The 17,964-nt window shown below is 25.6% G+C and overlaps 1 protein-coding gene across 2 annotated transcripts in view; it reads left to right on the top strand.

The window, feature by feature from the left end:
• LOC145293156 (actin-like protein 6B) overlaps positions 1-17,964 on the top strand; it is a 177,960-nt gene that overhangs the window by 80,870 nt on the left and 79,126 nt on the right. For both annotated transcript variants that reach the window (XR_013869675.1, XM_080139606.1), the window contains exon 9: positions 7,071-7,151. Coding sequence is in view for 1 of the 2 variants with exons in the window: in XM_080139606.1 (XP_079995732.1) it covers positions 7,071-7,151 (81 nt within the window). In the remaining variant the exon portion in view is untranslated. The remainder of the gene's footprint in view (positions 1-7,070; positions 7,152-17,964) is intronic.

Raw genomic sequence — 17,964 nt, 5'->3', positions numbered from 1 at the left:
GCCTTTCTTATGATGAACTTTTGTCCATAGTAGTTCAAATAACCAATTGTCTCCTTCAATGTAGCAGAGTCAGCATTGTCTTGTATTGATTAATTCTTAATAGTGATGGGACGATTTTAATATTTTTCCAATTACGATTTTTTGTAAATCTCTATGGTTATATTGTTTCACGATTACTGTAAAAACATGTGCAGATATTTTCTTAACCATAAAAGTATATCTGTGGAGAATTATTTTAGTTTCACTATTAGCTTAAAATCAATAAATATTTATTTTATTATTACTACCATCAGGGGAAGATTTTGCTTTAAACAAAATCAAATAAAAACAATAAAAAGAATCGTCTTTGGCATTGGAAAATAAGTACTCCTAAAAGTTCTGATTTTTCAAATTCCCGATTCTGATTTAGATTAATTGTCCCAACACTAATTCTTATTTGTATTTATTTGTAATTCCAAAATGGAAAATAGACACCTAGGAAAGTAAATTCCAAAATGAGAAATAACTGCTAAATTGTAGAATATGAGTCACAATTGCTCATCCTCACAAAGGATTGACATTTGTATATGCACAGCATTGTTTTGCTCATTCAATGGGTTGGCAGTTTCAACCTTAACCCTAACCTTTGCCTACCTCAGAAGTAATAATACTTGATGAGGTCCAATAATAATACTTTTCTTGAGAGAAAGGGTGTCTGCGTTTGTGTCAGATATCCATAAAAGAAATTGTTATAATCTCCTAAAGTTTTGAAGATAGACTCCTATAATCATATCTATTCTGAAATTATATTTGGATAAATTTATTTCATTTTAATTACAGGTGGTACAGTTATATGGTGGCATCAGAATATGCACTGGAAATCCATAGAAAGGAAATATATCACAAACTTCACCTATGATTTTGGAGATAGATTCTCATTACAATATATATCTTGAAAATACCTTACTTTTGATCAAAAGGAGTGCAATAATACTGTGGAATTTCTATTCCCACCAAATGTCCATAAAAAGGAAATATGGCACAAATACTAGAATATTGGAGATAGATCCTCATAACTATATATTTTTTTTTTAACTGAAACTGCTTTACCCAAAGTACTTATAATAATATCATGAGTACTCTTGTCATGTCTAACATCTATAAAAAGTTTTATTTATAAAACGTTTTGTCTTGTAAACTTCGAAGATTTAATGAGAGGGAGGGGTAACATCAGGTAATGTCTCACAGCTGCTCTCCATGCAGAGTTAATAGTAGTCATGTTGCATGCTCTTAAGTCAGGTTTTATATGGTTTTCCACACACCCTCCTATCTAACAAAGTATAAAAAAATATTTTTTTATTAGTTTCATTTACAAATCTTAAAAACAAATAATAAAAAAGCATTCTCTATCAGATCACAATGCCGGTTTTTAGGAGGGAAAATCCAGCTTCCCAAAAAGTGACACTCTAGATTGGAACAAAAATTTAAATTGCCTCATCTTGAAGGATTTTTTACACTTTGCTCCTGGCTAAAAGGTCAAGGACTGTTTAGACAAAAATATTTTGTTTCTTTGTAATACAATTCAATATTTAAATATTTTTGTAAAGTATTTTTCTGCTTTGTAAATAAAACATTTTTTTAATTCAGAGTGCCCTGCTTTGTAGTATTGGATTTTTCCTACATTAAAAAACCAATCTTGTGTTTTCCCCATCTCTGCAACATTTTTTATATTCATTTTTGTAACTAAAATTTGCACAAAATATACTTATTTTTTTGTTTAAAAGTTTAATTTAAAAAATGTTTTTTTATAAATCTCTAGTTTTCGAAACCAAATGTTTTGTGGGGGACAAATGTGTCGTTTATGATTAAACCAAATCTAAAAAAACTGTCAAGTTGAATGTGTCCTTTTAGTCATTGCTGATTCTGGGGTGCCTCAAATATAATTGATCCCAGTTTTGTTCTCTAATATAAGGGAAGGTTTTTTTTTTATAGTTATTGTTTTTTTACTAGCATGAACATTGTACAAGCAGCGTTTCTGATGTTTGGTAAGGGAGGTAATTCTTACTATTGCTATTAAAATTAAATAAAAAGTTGTTTCAGAATAAACAGGTTTTAAGATTTTCTATAAACTAGAAGCAGGATCCCAACTTCACTCACAAGTGAAACTAGAAGAAAACCTACTCCTAATTAACTTTTACAAACCTTAACTAAAAGTTCTGAAGAAAATTATACATGTTGGGGACATTTTGATAATACAAAAATTGGTAGTAAATTCTGTTCTATGCTATTTGATCAAGAACTTGGTGATCAATAGTAAAATTGACTCTGACTCTAAAGTAAAAGAAAAAAAAACAAACAAGCTATCTTATTTTACCAGGTATTTCTATGACTTGGACATATTTGATCTCATCAATAAAATTGATCTCATTTTCATTTTTCCATTAATAGTGTGGAGTCTAATAGTTTCATTTTAATATATTTTATCACTTTTTACTGTAATGTTGAATTAAATTTGACTATAATTTAAAAAATAAATTATTGATTATCGCACACAAAAATTATATATTAAAGAAGCATGTTGTTCTTAATCTCCTGCCAGTTTCTTGTTTAAAAACATCTTATGTAATTTTAAATTGTAAATAAAAATTTAATTTAATTTAAAATTTCAATTTTAATAAATTGTTATACAATTAAATCAAAAACTAACAATAATTTCATGCAAAAGGAGTATCAAAAGTTTTATTTATCAAAAGTAATTTATTTAAGTCTTGCTTTTCTTATTTTCTACTGTTTACATATGGCTCCACCTTCCCAAAGGAGGTTAAAGAATTCGAGCAAAGATTCAAAGTTTCATTTTTTTATAACTATTTTTATGTAATCTTTGGTCATGTTGATTGTTTTAAGAAGTTAAAATAAAACAAGTGAACCATACGATTTTTTATTTCAATAATTCATTAAAACAATGATTAAATTACAAAGGTGACCAAATTATGAAATTATGACATAATTTTATAAGATGTGGAATAACTAATCATCATACAAGAAAATAATTAGCTACCTTTAAAAAAAAAAAATGAACCTTTTTTTAAATTTTTTTTTACATAGGCATCACCTCTTATCAAGGCCAAGAGGCCACTCAAGGATAAGGGTTAAAGAGTGTACAGTAGACATTGGACAATATAGTAATCATTAGTAATGAAAATTTAGTAAATTTGATAACTTATATAGAACGGCTCATCAAGAATTTATTTACGTTAGACTTGAACACAACCATATTGTAGTCAGCCGGAAAGCAGGAAAACGGAAGACAATTCCACAGGCGAGCAGTTCTAAGAAAGAAGCTTTGTTCATGGAATCTACGTTTAGGTTTAGGCACAGATAAAGAGTGGGGGGAATTATTGATAGTGTTTACAGCTAGACGAGTGTTTCTTGTGAAAGTTTGGCGAGGTGGGGAACCATATATTGAAGCTCAGTTGAACACCTTCCATAAAAATAATGATACATCAGAGACAAACTTGCAACATCTCTTCTGTGAGATAGAGGTTGCAAGGAAGAGAAAAGAACATCTCCTACGAGGCTACAGAGTCTATTTTGAGGCAGGGCAAGTCCTTTCTAGCAGCTCCTGCCCAGATGTGGCAACAATATTCCATCCTTGGACGTACCTCTTATATAGATAGAGAATTGCATCAGCAGTGAGATATCTACTGGATCGATAGAAAGATCCCACCATTTTTCCAGCGGCCTTGGCAACAGATTTGATGTATGTGTTCCATTTAAGATCAGAAGTAATGGTCAAGCCCAGAAGCTTGTCAAAACTTGAGGCCTCCTGAAGACAAGAGCCATTCATTTCAATTGATGCCAGATGTGGATCAGAATGTTGATGATGTAAAGAGAGAAGCTTGGTTTTAGATGCATTAAAAGTAACCAGCCACTCCTTCCCCCATTGTACTATGTGCTCAAGATCAGAGGAGAGAGAATTGGAGAGAACTTGGTCGTTTACTGTCTTAGATGTGCTACCATAAATGGTAGTGTCGTCAGCATAAATGTCTACAAATGATGTAAGGATGTGATTTGGAAGATCATTAATATAGATCAGGAAAAGAGTTGGGCCCAGGATAGACCCCTGAGGGACACCGGCATTAATACTGAAAGCAAGGTGAAATTGATAGCAAAAGTAAAGTTGTCATACTGCCCAACTTTTGCAACACTAAATTGTAGGAGAATTAGAAGCAATTTTTATGTTGCCATCAATTCAGAACCTATAAAATATTTCAAAGAAACAAATTTCCTCATTCAATTGTTTTTTTTTTTATTCAGATTTTTATAAAAAGACTTCATTGTTTATACATTTCCATTTTTTTTTCTTCTTTTTTTTTACCCCTAAACAAGGCACGGTACCACTTTAAAGTAGGGGGCTACTATCAGGGACATAAGTTGCAGGGGTATTATGAAGGGAGATGAGTAGCAAGATGTCTGTTCACATTACACTTGAACTTCTGCATGTCAGTACAGCTGGGAAAGCAGAATCCCGGAAGGGAGTTCCAAACTCTAGCAGTTCAGGGGGGGAGGGCTATTGGAGTAGAAGGCTTTCTTATACCTAGGGATCTCTACTGTGAAGGGGTGGGACTTAGCTGCTTGTCGGGTTTGTTTGGGGTATTCATGTCGAGGAGGCATAAGTGCTTGTAGTTTGTCAGAGCAACCACCATTAAAGTACTTGTAGAACAGGCAGAGAAATGCAACATTTCATCGATGGGACAGAGGCTGAAGCCTAGATGACAGTTCAGGACCTATCAGGTTGGTGACTTTTTTGAACCATATCAAGGAGTGAGAAACAAGTAGCAGATGCACCAGCCCAAATGTGGCAACAATACTCCATACATGGGCGAATGGTGGCCTTATAGAGGTACAGGATGCTTTCAGGCGTAAATAGTTTTCTAGCATGTTAGAGAGAGCCTACCTTCTTTGCAGCAGCTTTGGCAATGCTCTCAATGTATCTATTTCAGTTCATGTTCCCTGTAAATGTTAGGCAGAAGAATTTAAAGGAAGTATTTTTGGGTAATGTGTTCTTGGCCATTGCTATTGGTGGTTGAGTAGGTTTCTTGTAATTATTGAAGGAAACAAGCTTATTTTTGGCAGCATTGAATGTGACCATCCATTTTTGTCCCCATTCCACTACAGATTTGAGGTCATCCTCTAGTGTTTCTGCCATTTCATTAGATATGTGTTCATTCGTTTTCTCCTCATGCCTGTTATAGAGAGTGGTGTCATTAGCAAATATACCCATCTTAGAAACAATTTTATCAGGGAGGTTATTTCTGAATATCAAGAATAATAAAGGTCCAGGGATAGACCCCTGAGGTACTCCCGCATTTATATCATATTGTTTAGATGTACAACCGTTGAGGACAACTTGGATTTTTCTCGTAAGAAGGATTTAATTTAATTATGTATTCTTCCAGTGATACTATATGATCTAATTTTCTTTAGAAGACCATCATGCCATACCCTGTCAAAAGTGTTAGATATATAGGGGGCTACCGCTTTACCCTCCCTTGTTTTGTCCAGTGAAGGTATAGATATGTTCAGAGATTACAGAATATCTGCTGTGAAACGGGCTTGCCTAAATCCATATTGTTTGTCGGTCAGGAGTTTAGCAGCTATAAGGTGATGGATAAGAACTTGATTAATTAAGGATTCAAAAATTTTGGTGAAAAGCTGGAGAGGGCTAATGGGGCGATAATTTAATGGGTCAGTTCTTTCACAAGAATTCTTGAAAACTAGAACCACAGAAGCAGTTTTCCAGCAGTCCGGAAAGCACGGTTCGTTAAGGCATTTGTTGTAAAGTTTGGAGAGAACTGGAGCAACCTCAGTGAAGCATTTTTTTAATAGCACAGCTGGGATGAGATCGGGTCCACATGCTTTTACGGTGTCTAGGTTTTTTATGATACCGTGTGGTGTCTGTCCACAAAGGAAAGTCATGGAAGGACTGGTGTGCCGAGTCCAATGTGGAGTTTGCGGCAAACTGATTGGCAAGCATGTTAGCCTTCTTGGTTGCCATGCAAACAACCTCATGATTGTTTGATAATGGAGGAATAGTTGACTGCCCATTATTTACTACACTTGTTTTCCAAAAATCATAGGTTCCTGGGGTTTGCTATAGAATTTCCATGTGGGAACATGTGCTTCAATTGCAGTTTTGAACCATTCAGTGGTCTCACTTGCATACTGTTCAGCTGGAAGAGAAAAGATATTTTCCCATAGGGCATCTCTGAATGTTTCCTAGTCAGCCTTTTTGTAATACCTCTTTGTTTTGAGCAGTGGGTCTTCAGTTTCAGAATTAAGGGTGATTTCCACCATTATCACAGCGTGATCAGCATTCCCGAATGGACTGTGGGCATTTGTTGTACAATCATCAGGAACTGTGGTCAGAAATAGATGTAGAGGTGAGGCATGTTGATTTTACTGGTCTGAGGAAACCTGTCGGAAATGTAACCATCTGTGATAGATATAGAGAAGCTATGTGTTGTGCTACCAGTAGTGTGCTGTAAGTAGAGAATCGAAGCCAGTTACTGTGGTGGGCATTGAAGTCACCAAATGCATGTACTTGTGTGCTAGTATCGAGGGAGAGTGCTGTATCTATGCTGTCAGAGACTTGGTTTATTAGGGTACAGTCATGAGTTGAGGGAGAGTGGTAGAGAAAGTACAAGTAGCTAATATTATGTTGTATATTTAGTCTGAAGCACAAAGGCCTAGTCGTCTGATTCTAGTTTTGTTTCTCTAGTCAGGGGGAGTGTGTCATGAATATAGACTCCAAGTCTGTGCATATGTCTGAATCCTTATGGCAGAGGGAATGGAGGAGTGTAGGTTAGTTTCATTTAATGCTAAGATATCCGGGGTGTTTACTAAGAGAAATGATTCAGCATCATCCACGGATATTCGTAAATGCAAGCCTCAAGGGAGGAGGCAGGTTGGTTTTCTTTGAGTTTGGTCCTGATGTAAACTGTCATTTCATTTTATTTAATTGTATTCAGAATTAATTACCAATACAATTTAAATTACAATTTGCAAACTTTATTTCTTATATTCTATAGGATGTTCCTGGGAATACGATGCTCAGTGTCGGTCATGTTGTTACCACGAGTGTTGGTATGTGTGACATTGATATTCGACCAGTAAGTATTAATAAAAACATTTAAAAAAAAAAAGTCTTAGAACAATAAAGATATAAACAATTTTTGACTTCTTTACATTCTTCTTATATATATATCTTATTGTTCTTATATATATATTATTTTTTATATATGTAGACAATAACAAGAAAAATAATCTAAAATAAAAATAAATGTGAAAACACCTGAGTATATTTAAAAAAACAGTTAAAAACGTCTGAGTATATTTAAAAAAACAGTTAAAAACATCTGAGTATATTTAAAAAAACAGTTAAAAACGTCTGAGTATATTTAAAAAAAAAACAAATGTGAAAACATCTGAGTATATTTAAAAAAACAGTTGAAAACGTCTGAGTATATTTAAAAAAAAAAACAAATGTGAAAACACCTGAGTATATTTAAAAAAACAGTTAAAAACGTCTGAGTATATTTAAAAAAACAGTTAAAAACATCTGAGTATATTTAAAAAAACAGTTAAAAACGTCTGAGTATATTTAAAAAAAACAAATGTGAAAACACCTGATGCGGTATCCATGTGTACTTGTTAAAGTCCACTGGGGATACATTGATCCTCTCTATTATACCTTTTTCTTGTTTTATGAACTCTTGGCAATAATCCGTGTACAATCCTCTATCTGATAACTTTTTCACAACCCTATCTAAACCAGCCAAGGACACCTGATAATTAGAAGGAACTAAGCTAAGTTTGTCAAAATTCCAAGGCAAACTAACATAAGTTATTCGAATATTTGATAGAAGAACGAAATATCTCAATTTCCACCTTATCGTAATCGCTAGTCACTTCGTCAATTATACCTAAAGGTTCCAAGCTAAACCTTTTACCGATGTTTCTTTCAACCGCAGATTCATCAACGCAGTAGAAATGGTCGAAATGTTCAGATTTTGTATCCATGAAAAAGTAGACGTGCATGATGTCACAATAGGAAAATTCTCCTACAATACGATTATAATTATGATTATGATTATAATTACAATTACGATTATAATTATGATTATAATTATGATTGTGATTATAATTATGATTATAATTATAATTATAATTACGATTATGATTATAATTATGATTATAATTATGATTATAATTATAATTATAATTATGATTATAATTATGATTATGATTATAATTACGATTATGATTATGATTATAATTACGATTATGATTATGATTATGATTATAATTACGATTATGATTATAATTACGATTATAATTATGATTATGATTATAATTACGATTATAATTATGATTATGATTATAATTACGATTATAATTATGATTATAATTACAATTATAATTATGATTATAATTATGATTATAATTACGATTATAATTATGATTATGATTATAATTACGATTATAATTATGATTATAATTATGATTATAATTACGATTATAATTACGATTATGATTATGATTAAAATTCATAAAAATACAATACGATTATACTTATGATTATCATTCATAAAAATACAATACGATTATAATTATGATTATAATTCATAAAAATACAATACGATTATAATTATGATTATAATTCATAAAAATACAATACGATTATAATTATGATTATAATTCATAAAAATACAATACGATTATAATTATGATTATAATTCATAAAAATACAATACGATTATAATTCAGTTCATACAAATACAATACGATTATAATTCAGTTCATAAAAGACAATATGATTATAATTCATAAAAATACAATACGATTATAATTATGATTATAATTCATAAAAATACAATACGATTATAATTATGATTATAATTCATAAAAATACAATACGATTATAGTTATGATTATAATTCATCAAAATACAATACGATTATGATTATAATTCATAAAAATACAATACGATTATAATTCAGTTCATAAAAATACAATATGATTATAATTCATAAAACTACAATACGATTTTAATTATGATTATAATTCATAAAAATACAATACGATTATAATTAAGTTCATAAAAATACAATACGATTATAATTCAGTTCACAAAAATAAATATATAATTCATAAAAATACAATACGATTATAATTATGATTATAATTCATAAAAATACAATACGATTATAATTCAGTTAATAACAATACAATACAATTATAATTCAGTTCATAAAAATAAATATGTAATTCATAAAAATACAATACGATTATAATTATGATTATAATTCATAAAAATACAATACGATTATAATTCAGTTCATAAAAATACAATACGATTATAATTCAGTTCATAAAAATGAATATATAATTCATAAAAATAAAATACGATTATAATTATGATTATAATTCAGTTCATAAAAATACAATACGATTATAATTCAGTTCATAAAAATACAATACGATTATAATTCAGTTCATAAGAATACACTACGATTATAATTCAGTTCATAAAAATACAATACAATTACAATTCAGTTCATGAAAATACAATTATAATTCAGTTCATACAAATAAAATACGATTATAATTCAATTCATAAAAATACAATACGATTATAATTCAACTCATAAAAATACAATACGATTATAATTCAGCTCATAAAATACAATACGATTATAATTCAGCTCATAAAAATACAATACGATTATAATTCAGCTCATGAAAATACAATACGATTATAATTCAGTTCATGAAAATAAAATACGATTATAATTCAGTTCATGAAAATACAATACGATTATAATTCAGTTCATAAAAATACAATACGATTATAATTCAGCTCATAAAAATACAATACGATTATAATTCAGTTCATAAAAATAAATACATAATTCATAAAAATACAATACGATAATAATTCAGTTCATAAAAATGAATACATAATCATAAAAATACAATACGATTATAATTCAACTCATAAAAATACAATACGATTATAATTCAACTCATAAAAATACAATACGATTATAATTCAGCTCATTAAATTAAATACATAATTCATAAAAATACAATACGATTATAATTCAGCTCATAAAAATAAATACATAATTCATTAAAATACAATACGATTATAATTCAGCTCATAAAAATACAATACGATTATAATTAAGTTCATAAAAATAAATACATGATTCATAAACATGCAATACGATTATAATTCAGCTCACAAAAATACAATACAATTATAATTCAGTTCATAAAAATACAATACAATTATGATTCAGTTCATAAAAATACAATACGATTATAATACAGTTCATAAAAATACAACACGCATATAATTCAACTCATAACAATACAATACGATTATAATACAACTCATAAAAATACAATACGATTATAATTCAGCTCATAAAAATACAATACAATTATAATTCAGCACATAAAAATACAATACAATTATAATTCAGCTCATAAAAATAGAATACGATTATAATGCAGTTCATAAAAATCAATACATAATTCATAAACATACAATACGATTATAATTAAGCTCATAAAAATAAATACATAATTGATAAAAATACAATACGATTATAATTCCACTCATAAAAATACAATACGGTTATAATTCAGCTCATAAAAATACAATATGATTATAATTCAGCTCATAAAAATACAATACGATTATAATTCAGCTCATTAAAATACAATACGATTATAATTCAGCTCATAAAAATACAATACGATTATAATTCAGCTCATAAAAATACAATACGATTATAATTCAGTTCATAAAAATACAATACGATTATAATTCAGTTCATAGAAATAAATACATAATTCATAAAAATACAATACGATTATAATTCAGCTCATAAAAATAACTACATAATTCATAAAAATACAATTTGATTATAATTCAGTTCATAAAAATGAATACATAATTCATAAAAATACAATACGATTATAATTCAACTCATGAAAATACAATACAATTATAATTCAGTTCATAAAAATACAATACAATTATAATTCAGTTCATAAAAATACAATACGATTATAATTCAGTTCATAAAAATACAATACGATTATAATTCAGTTCATGAAAATAACATTATAATTCAGTTCATACAAATAAAATACGATTATAATTCAGTTCATAAAAATACAATACGATTATAATTCAACTCATAAAAATACAGTACGATTATAATTCAGCTCATAAAAATACAATACGATTATAATTCAGCTCATAAAAATACAATACGATTATAATTCAGTTCATAAAAATACAATACGATTATAATTCAGTTCATAAAACTACAATAGGATTATTATTCAGTTCATAAAAATACAATACGATTATAATTCAGTTCATGAAAATAAAATACGATTATAATTCAGTTCATGAAAATACAATACGATTATAATTCAGTTCATAAAAATAAATACATAATTCATAAAAATACAAGACGATTATAATTCAACTCATAAAAATACAATACGATTATAATTCAGCTCATAAAAATACAATATGATTATAATTCAGGTCATAAAAATACAATACGATTATAATTCAGCTCATAAAAATACAATACGATTATAATTCAGCTCATAAAAATACAATACGATTATAATTCAGCTCATAAAAATACAATACGATTATAATTCAGCTCATAAAAATACAATACGATTATAATTCAGTTCATAAAAATACTATACGATTATAATTCAGTTCATAAAAATAAATAATTCATAAAAATACAATACGATTATAATTCAGCTCATGAAAATAAATACATAATTCATAAAAATACAATACGATTATAATTCAACTCAGAAAAATACAATACGATTATAATTCAGCTCATAAAAATACAATATGATTATAATTCAGGTCATAAAAATACAATACGATTATAATTCAGCTCATAAAAATACAATACGATTATAATTCAGCTCATAAAAATACAATACGATTATAATTCAGCTCATAAAAATACAATACGATTATAATTCAGTTCATAAAAATACAATACGATTATAATTCAGTTCATAAAAATACAATACAATTATAATTCAGTTCATAAAAATACAATACAATTATAATTCAGTTCATAAAAATACAATACAATTATAATTCAGTTCATAAAAATACAATACAATTATGATTCAGTTCATAAAAATACAATACGGTTATAATACAGTTCATAAAAATACAATACGATTATAATTCAACTCATAAAAATACAATACGATTATAATACAACTCATAAAAATACAATACGATTATAATTCAGCTCATAAAAATACAATACAATTATAATTCAGCACATAAAAATACAATACGATTATAATTCAGCTCATAAAAATACAATACAATTATAATTCAGCACATAAAAATAAATACATAATTGATAAAAATACAATACGATTATAATTCAACTCATAAAAATACAATATGATTATAATTCAGCTCATAAAAATACAATACGATTATAATTCAGCTCATACAAATACAATACGATTATAATTCAGCTCATTAAAATACAATACGATTATAATTCAGCTAATAAAAATACAATACGATTATAATTCAGCTCATAAAAATACAATACGATTATAATTCAGTTCATCAAAATACAATACGATTATAATTCAGTTCATGAAAATAAATACATAATTGATAAAAATACAATACGATTATAATTCAGCTCATAAAAATAAATACATAATTCATAAAAATACAATTTGATTATAATTCAGTTCATAAAAATAAATACATAATTCATAAAAATACAATACGATTATAATTCAGTTCATAAAAATACTATACGATTATAATTCAACTCACAAAAATACAATACAATTATAATTCAGTTCATAAAAATAAATACATAATTCATAAAAATACAATACGATTATAATTCAGTTCATAAAAATAAATACATAATTCATAAAAATACAATACGATTATAAGTCAGCTCATAAAAATACAATACGATTATAATTCAGTTCATAAAAATACAATACGATTATAATTCGGCTCATAAAAATAAATACATAATTCATAAAAATACAATACGATTATAATTCAGCTCATAAAAATACAACACGATTATGATTCAGCTCATGAAAATAAATACATAATTCATAAAAATACAATACGATTATAATGCAGCTCATAAAAATATATACATAATTCAAAAAATACAATACGATTATAATTCAGTTCATAAAAATAAATACATAATTCATAAAAATACAATATGATTATAATTCAGCTTATAAAAATACAATACGATTATAATTCAGCTCATAAAAATAAATACATAATTCATAAACATACAATACAGTACTAATTCAGTTCATAAAAATAAATACATAATTCATAAAAATACAATACGATTATAATTCAGCTCATAAAAATACAATACGATTATAATTGCGCTCATAAAAATACAATACGATTATAATACAGTTCATAAAAATACAATACGATTATAATTCAGCTGATAGAAATGAATACATAATTCACAAAAATACAATACGATTATAAGTCAGCTCATAAAAATGAATACATAATTCATAAAAATACAATACGATTATAATTCAGCTCATAAAAATACAATACGATTATAATTTAGCTCATAAAAATACAATACGATTATAATTCAGTTCATAAAAATAAATACATGATTCATAAACATACAATACGATTATAATTCAGTTCATAAAAATAAATACATAATTCATAACAATACAACACGATTATAATTCAGCTCATAAAAATACATACATAATTCATAAAAATACAATACGATTATAATTCAGCTCATAAAAATACAATACGATTATAATTCAGCTCATAAAAATACAATACGATTTTAATTCAGTTCATAAAAATACAATACGATTATAATTCAGCTCATAAAAATAAATACATAATTCATAAAAATACAATACAGTTATAATTCAGCTCATAAAAATACAACACGATTATGATTCAGCTCATAAAAATCAATACATAATTCATAAAAATACAATATGATTATAATTCAGCTTATAAAAATACAATACGATTATAATTCAGCTCATAAAAATAAATACATAATTCATAAAAATACAATACGATTATAATTCAGTTCATAAAAATAAATACATAATTCATAAAAATACAATATGATTATAATTCAGCTTATAAAAATAAAATACGATTATAATTCAGCTCATAAAAATAAATACATAATTCATGAACATACAATACGATACTAATTCAGTTCATAAAAATAAATACACAATTCAAAAAATACAATACGATAATAATTCAGTTCATAAAAATAAATACATAATTCATAAAAATACAATACGATTATAATTCAGCTCATAAAAATACAATACGATTATAATTCAGCTCATTAAAATAAATACATAATTCATAAAAATACAACACAATTATAATTCAGCTCATAGAAATACAATACGATTATAATTCAGTTCATAAAACTACAATACGATCATAATTCAGCTTAGAAAAATAAATACATAATTCATAAAAATACAACACGATTATAATTCAGCTCATAAAAATACAACACGATTATTATTCACCTCATAAAAATACAATACGATTATAATTCATCTCATAAAAATACAATACGATTATAATTCAGCTCATAAAAATAAATACATAATTCATAAAAATACAACACGATTATTATTCAGCTCATAAAAATAAATACATAATTCATAAAAATAATACGATTATAGTTCAACTCATTAAAATACAATACGATTATAATTCAGTTCATAAAAATAAATACATGATTCATAAACATACAATACGATTATAATTCAGCTCATAAAAATAAATACATTATTCATAAACATACAATACGATTATAATTCAGCTCATAAAGATACAATACGATTATAATTAAGCTCATAAAGATACAATACGATTATAATTCAGCTCATAAAAATAAATACATAATTCATAAAAATACAATACGATTATAATTCAGCTCATAAAAATAAATACATAATTAATAAAAATACAATAGGTTATAATTCAGCTCATAAAAATAAGTACATAATTCATAAAAATATAATACGATTATAATTCAGCTCATAAAAATACAATACGATTATAATTCAGTTCATAAAAATAAATACATAATTCATAAAAATACAATACGATTATAATTCAGCTCAAAAAATAAATACATAATTCATAAAAATACAATACGATTATAAATCAGCTCATAAAAATACAACACGATTATAATTCAGCTCATAAAAATACATACATAATTCATAAAAATACAATACGATTATAATTCAGCTCATAAAAATACAATACGATTATAATTCAGCTCATAAAAATACAATACGATTATAATTCAGTTCATAAAAATAAATACATAATTCATAAAAATACAATATGATTATAATTCAGCTCAGTAAAATACAATACGATAATAATTCAGCTCATAAAAATAAATACATAATTCATAAACATACAATACGATAATAATTCAGTTCATAAAAATAAATACATAATTCATAAAAATACAATACGATAATAATTCAGTTCATAAAAATGAATACATAATCATAAAAATACAATACGATTATAATTCAACTCATAAAAATACAATACGATTATAATTCAGCTCATTAAAATAAATACATAATTCATAAAAATACAATACGATTATAATTCAGCTCATAAAAATAAATACATAATTCATTAAAATACAATACGATTATAATTCAGCTCATAAAAATACAATACGATTATAATTCAGTTCATAAAACTACAATACGATTATAATTCAGCTCATAAAAATAAATACATAATTCATAAAAATACAACACGATTATAATTCAGCTCATAAAAATAAATACATAATAAATAAAAATACAACACGATTATAATTCAGTTCATAAAAATAAATACATGATTCGTAAACATACAATACGATTATAATTCAGCTCAAAAATGAATACATAATTCATAAAAGTACAATATGATTATAATTCAGCTCATAAAAATAAATACAGAATTCATAAACATACAATACGATTATAATTCAGCTCATAAAAATACAACATGATTATAATTCAGCTCATAAAAATAAATACATAATTCATAAAAATACAATACGATAATAATTCAGCTCATAAAAATACAATACGATTATAATTCAGCTCATAAAGATACAATACGATTATAATTCAGCTCATAAAAATAAATACATAATTCATAAAAATACAGTACGATTATAATTCAGCTCATAAAAATAAAGACATAATTCATAAAAATACAATACGATTATAATTCAGCTCATAAAAATACAATACGATTATAATTCAGCTCGTAAAAATACAATACGATTATAATTCAGCTCATAAAAATAAATACATGATTCATAAACATACAATACGATTATAATTCAGTTCATAAAAATAAATACATAATTCATAAAAATACAATACGATTATAAATCAGCTCATAAAAATACAACACGATTATAATTCAGCTCATAAAAATAAATACATAATTCATAAAAATACAATACGATTATAATTCAGCTCATAAAAATACAATACGATTAAAATTCAGCTCATAAAAATAAATACATAATTAATAAAAATACAATACGGTTATAATTCAGCTCATAAAAATAAGTACATAATTCATAAAAATATAATACGATTATAATTCAGCTCATAAAAATACAATACGATTATAATTCAGTTCATAAAAATAAATACATAATTCATAAAAATACAATACGATTATAATTCAGCTCAAAAAATAAATACATAATTCATAAAAATACAATACGATTATAAATCAGCTCATAAAAATACAACACGATTATAATTCAGCTCATAAAAATACATACATAATTCATAAAAATACAATACGATTATAATTCAGCTCATAAAAATACAATACGATTATAATTCAGCTCATAAAAATACAATACGATTATAATTCAGTTCATAAAAATAAATACATAATTCATAAAAATACAATATGATTATAATTCAGCTCAGTAAAATACAATACGATAATAATTCAGCTCATAAAAATAAATACATAATTCATAAAAATACAATACGATAATAATTCAGTTCATAAAAATGAATACATAATCATAAAAATACAATACGATTATAATTCAACTCATAAAAATACAATACGATTATAATTCAGCTCATTAAAATGAATACATAATTCATAAAAATACAATACGATTATAATTCAGCTCATAAAAATAAATACATATTTCATTAAAATACAATACGATTATAATTCAGCTCATAAAAATACAATACGATTATAATTCAGTTCATAAAACTACAATATCATTATAATTCAGCTCATAAAAATAAATACATAATTCATAAAAATACAACACGATTATAATTCAGCTCATAAAAATAAATACATAATAAATAAAAATACAACACGATTATAATTCAGTTCATAAAAATAAATACATGATTCGTAAACATACAATACGATTATAATTCAGCTCAAAAATGAATACATAATTCATAAAAGTACAATATAATTATAATTCAGCTCATAAAAATAAATACAGAATTCATAAACATACCATACGATTATAATTCAGCTCATAAAAATACAACATGATTATAATTCAGCTCATAAAAATAAATACATAATTCATAAAAATACAATACGATTATAATTCAGCTCATAAAAATACAATACGATTATAATTCAGCTCATAAAGATACAATACGATTATAATTCAGCTCATAAAAATAAATACATCATTTATAAAAATACAGTACGATTATAATTCAGCTCATAAAAATAAAGACATAATTCATAAAAATACAATACGATTATAATTC

Source organism: Euprymna scolopes, chromosome 14, assembly GCF_053919585.1.
Source record: "Euprymna scolopes isolate OS-2025 chromosome 14, ASM5391958v1, whole genome shotgun sequence".
Classification (NCBI taxonomy): domain Eukaryota; kingdom Metazoa; phylum Mollusca; class Cephalopoda; order Sepiida; family Sepiolidae; genus Euprymna; species Euprymna scolopes.
Note: the sequence above shows the minus strand (reverse complement) of the source record. Positions and strands in the feature narration are given on the sequence as shown.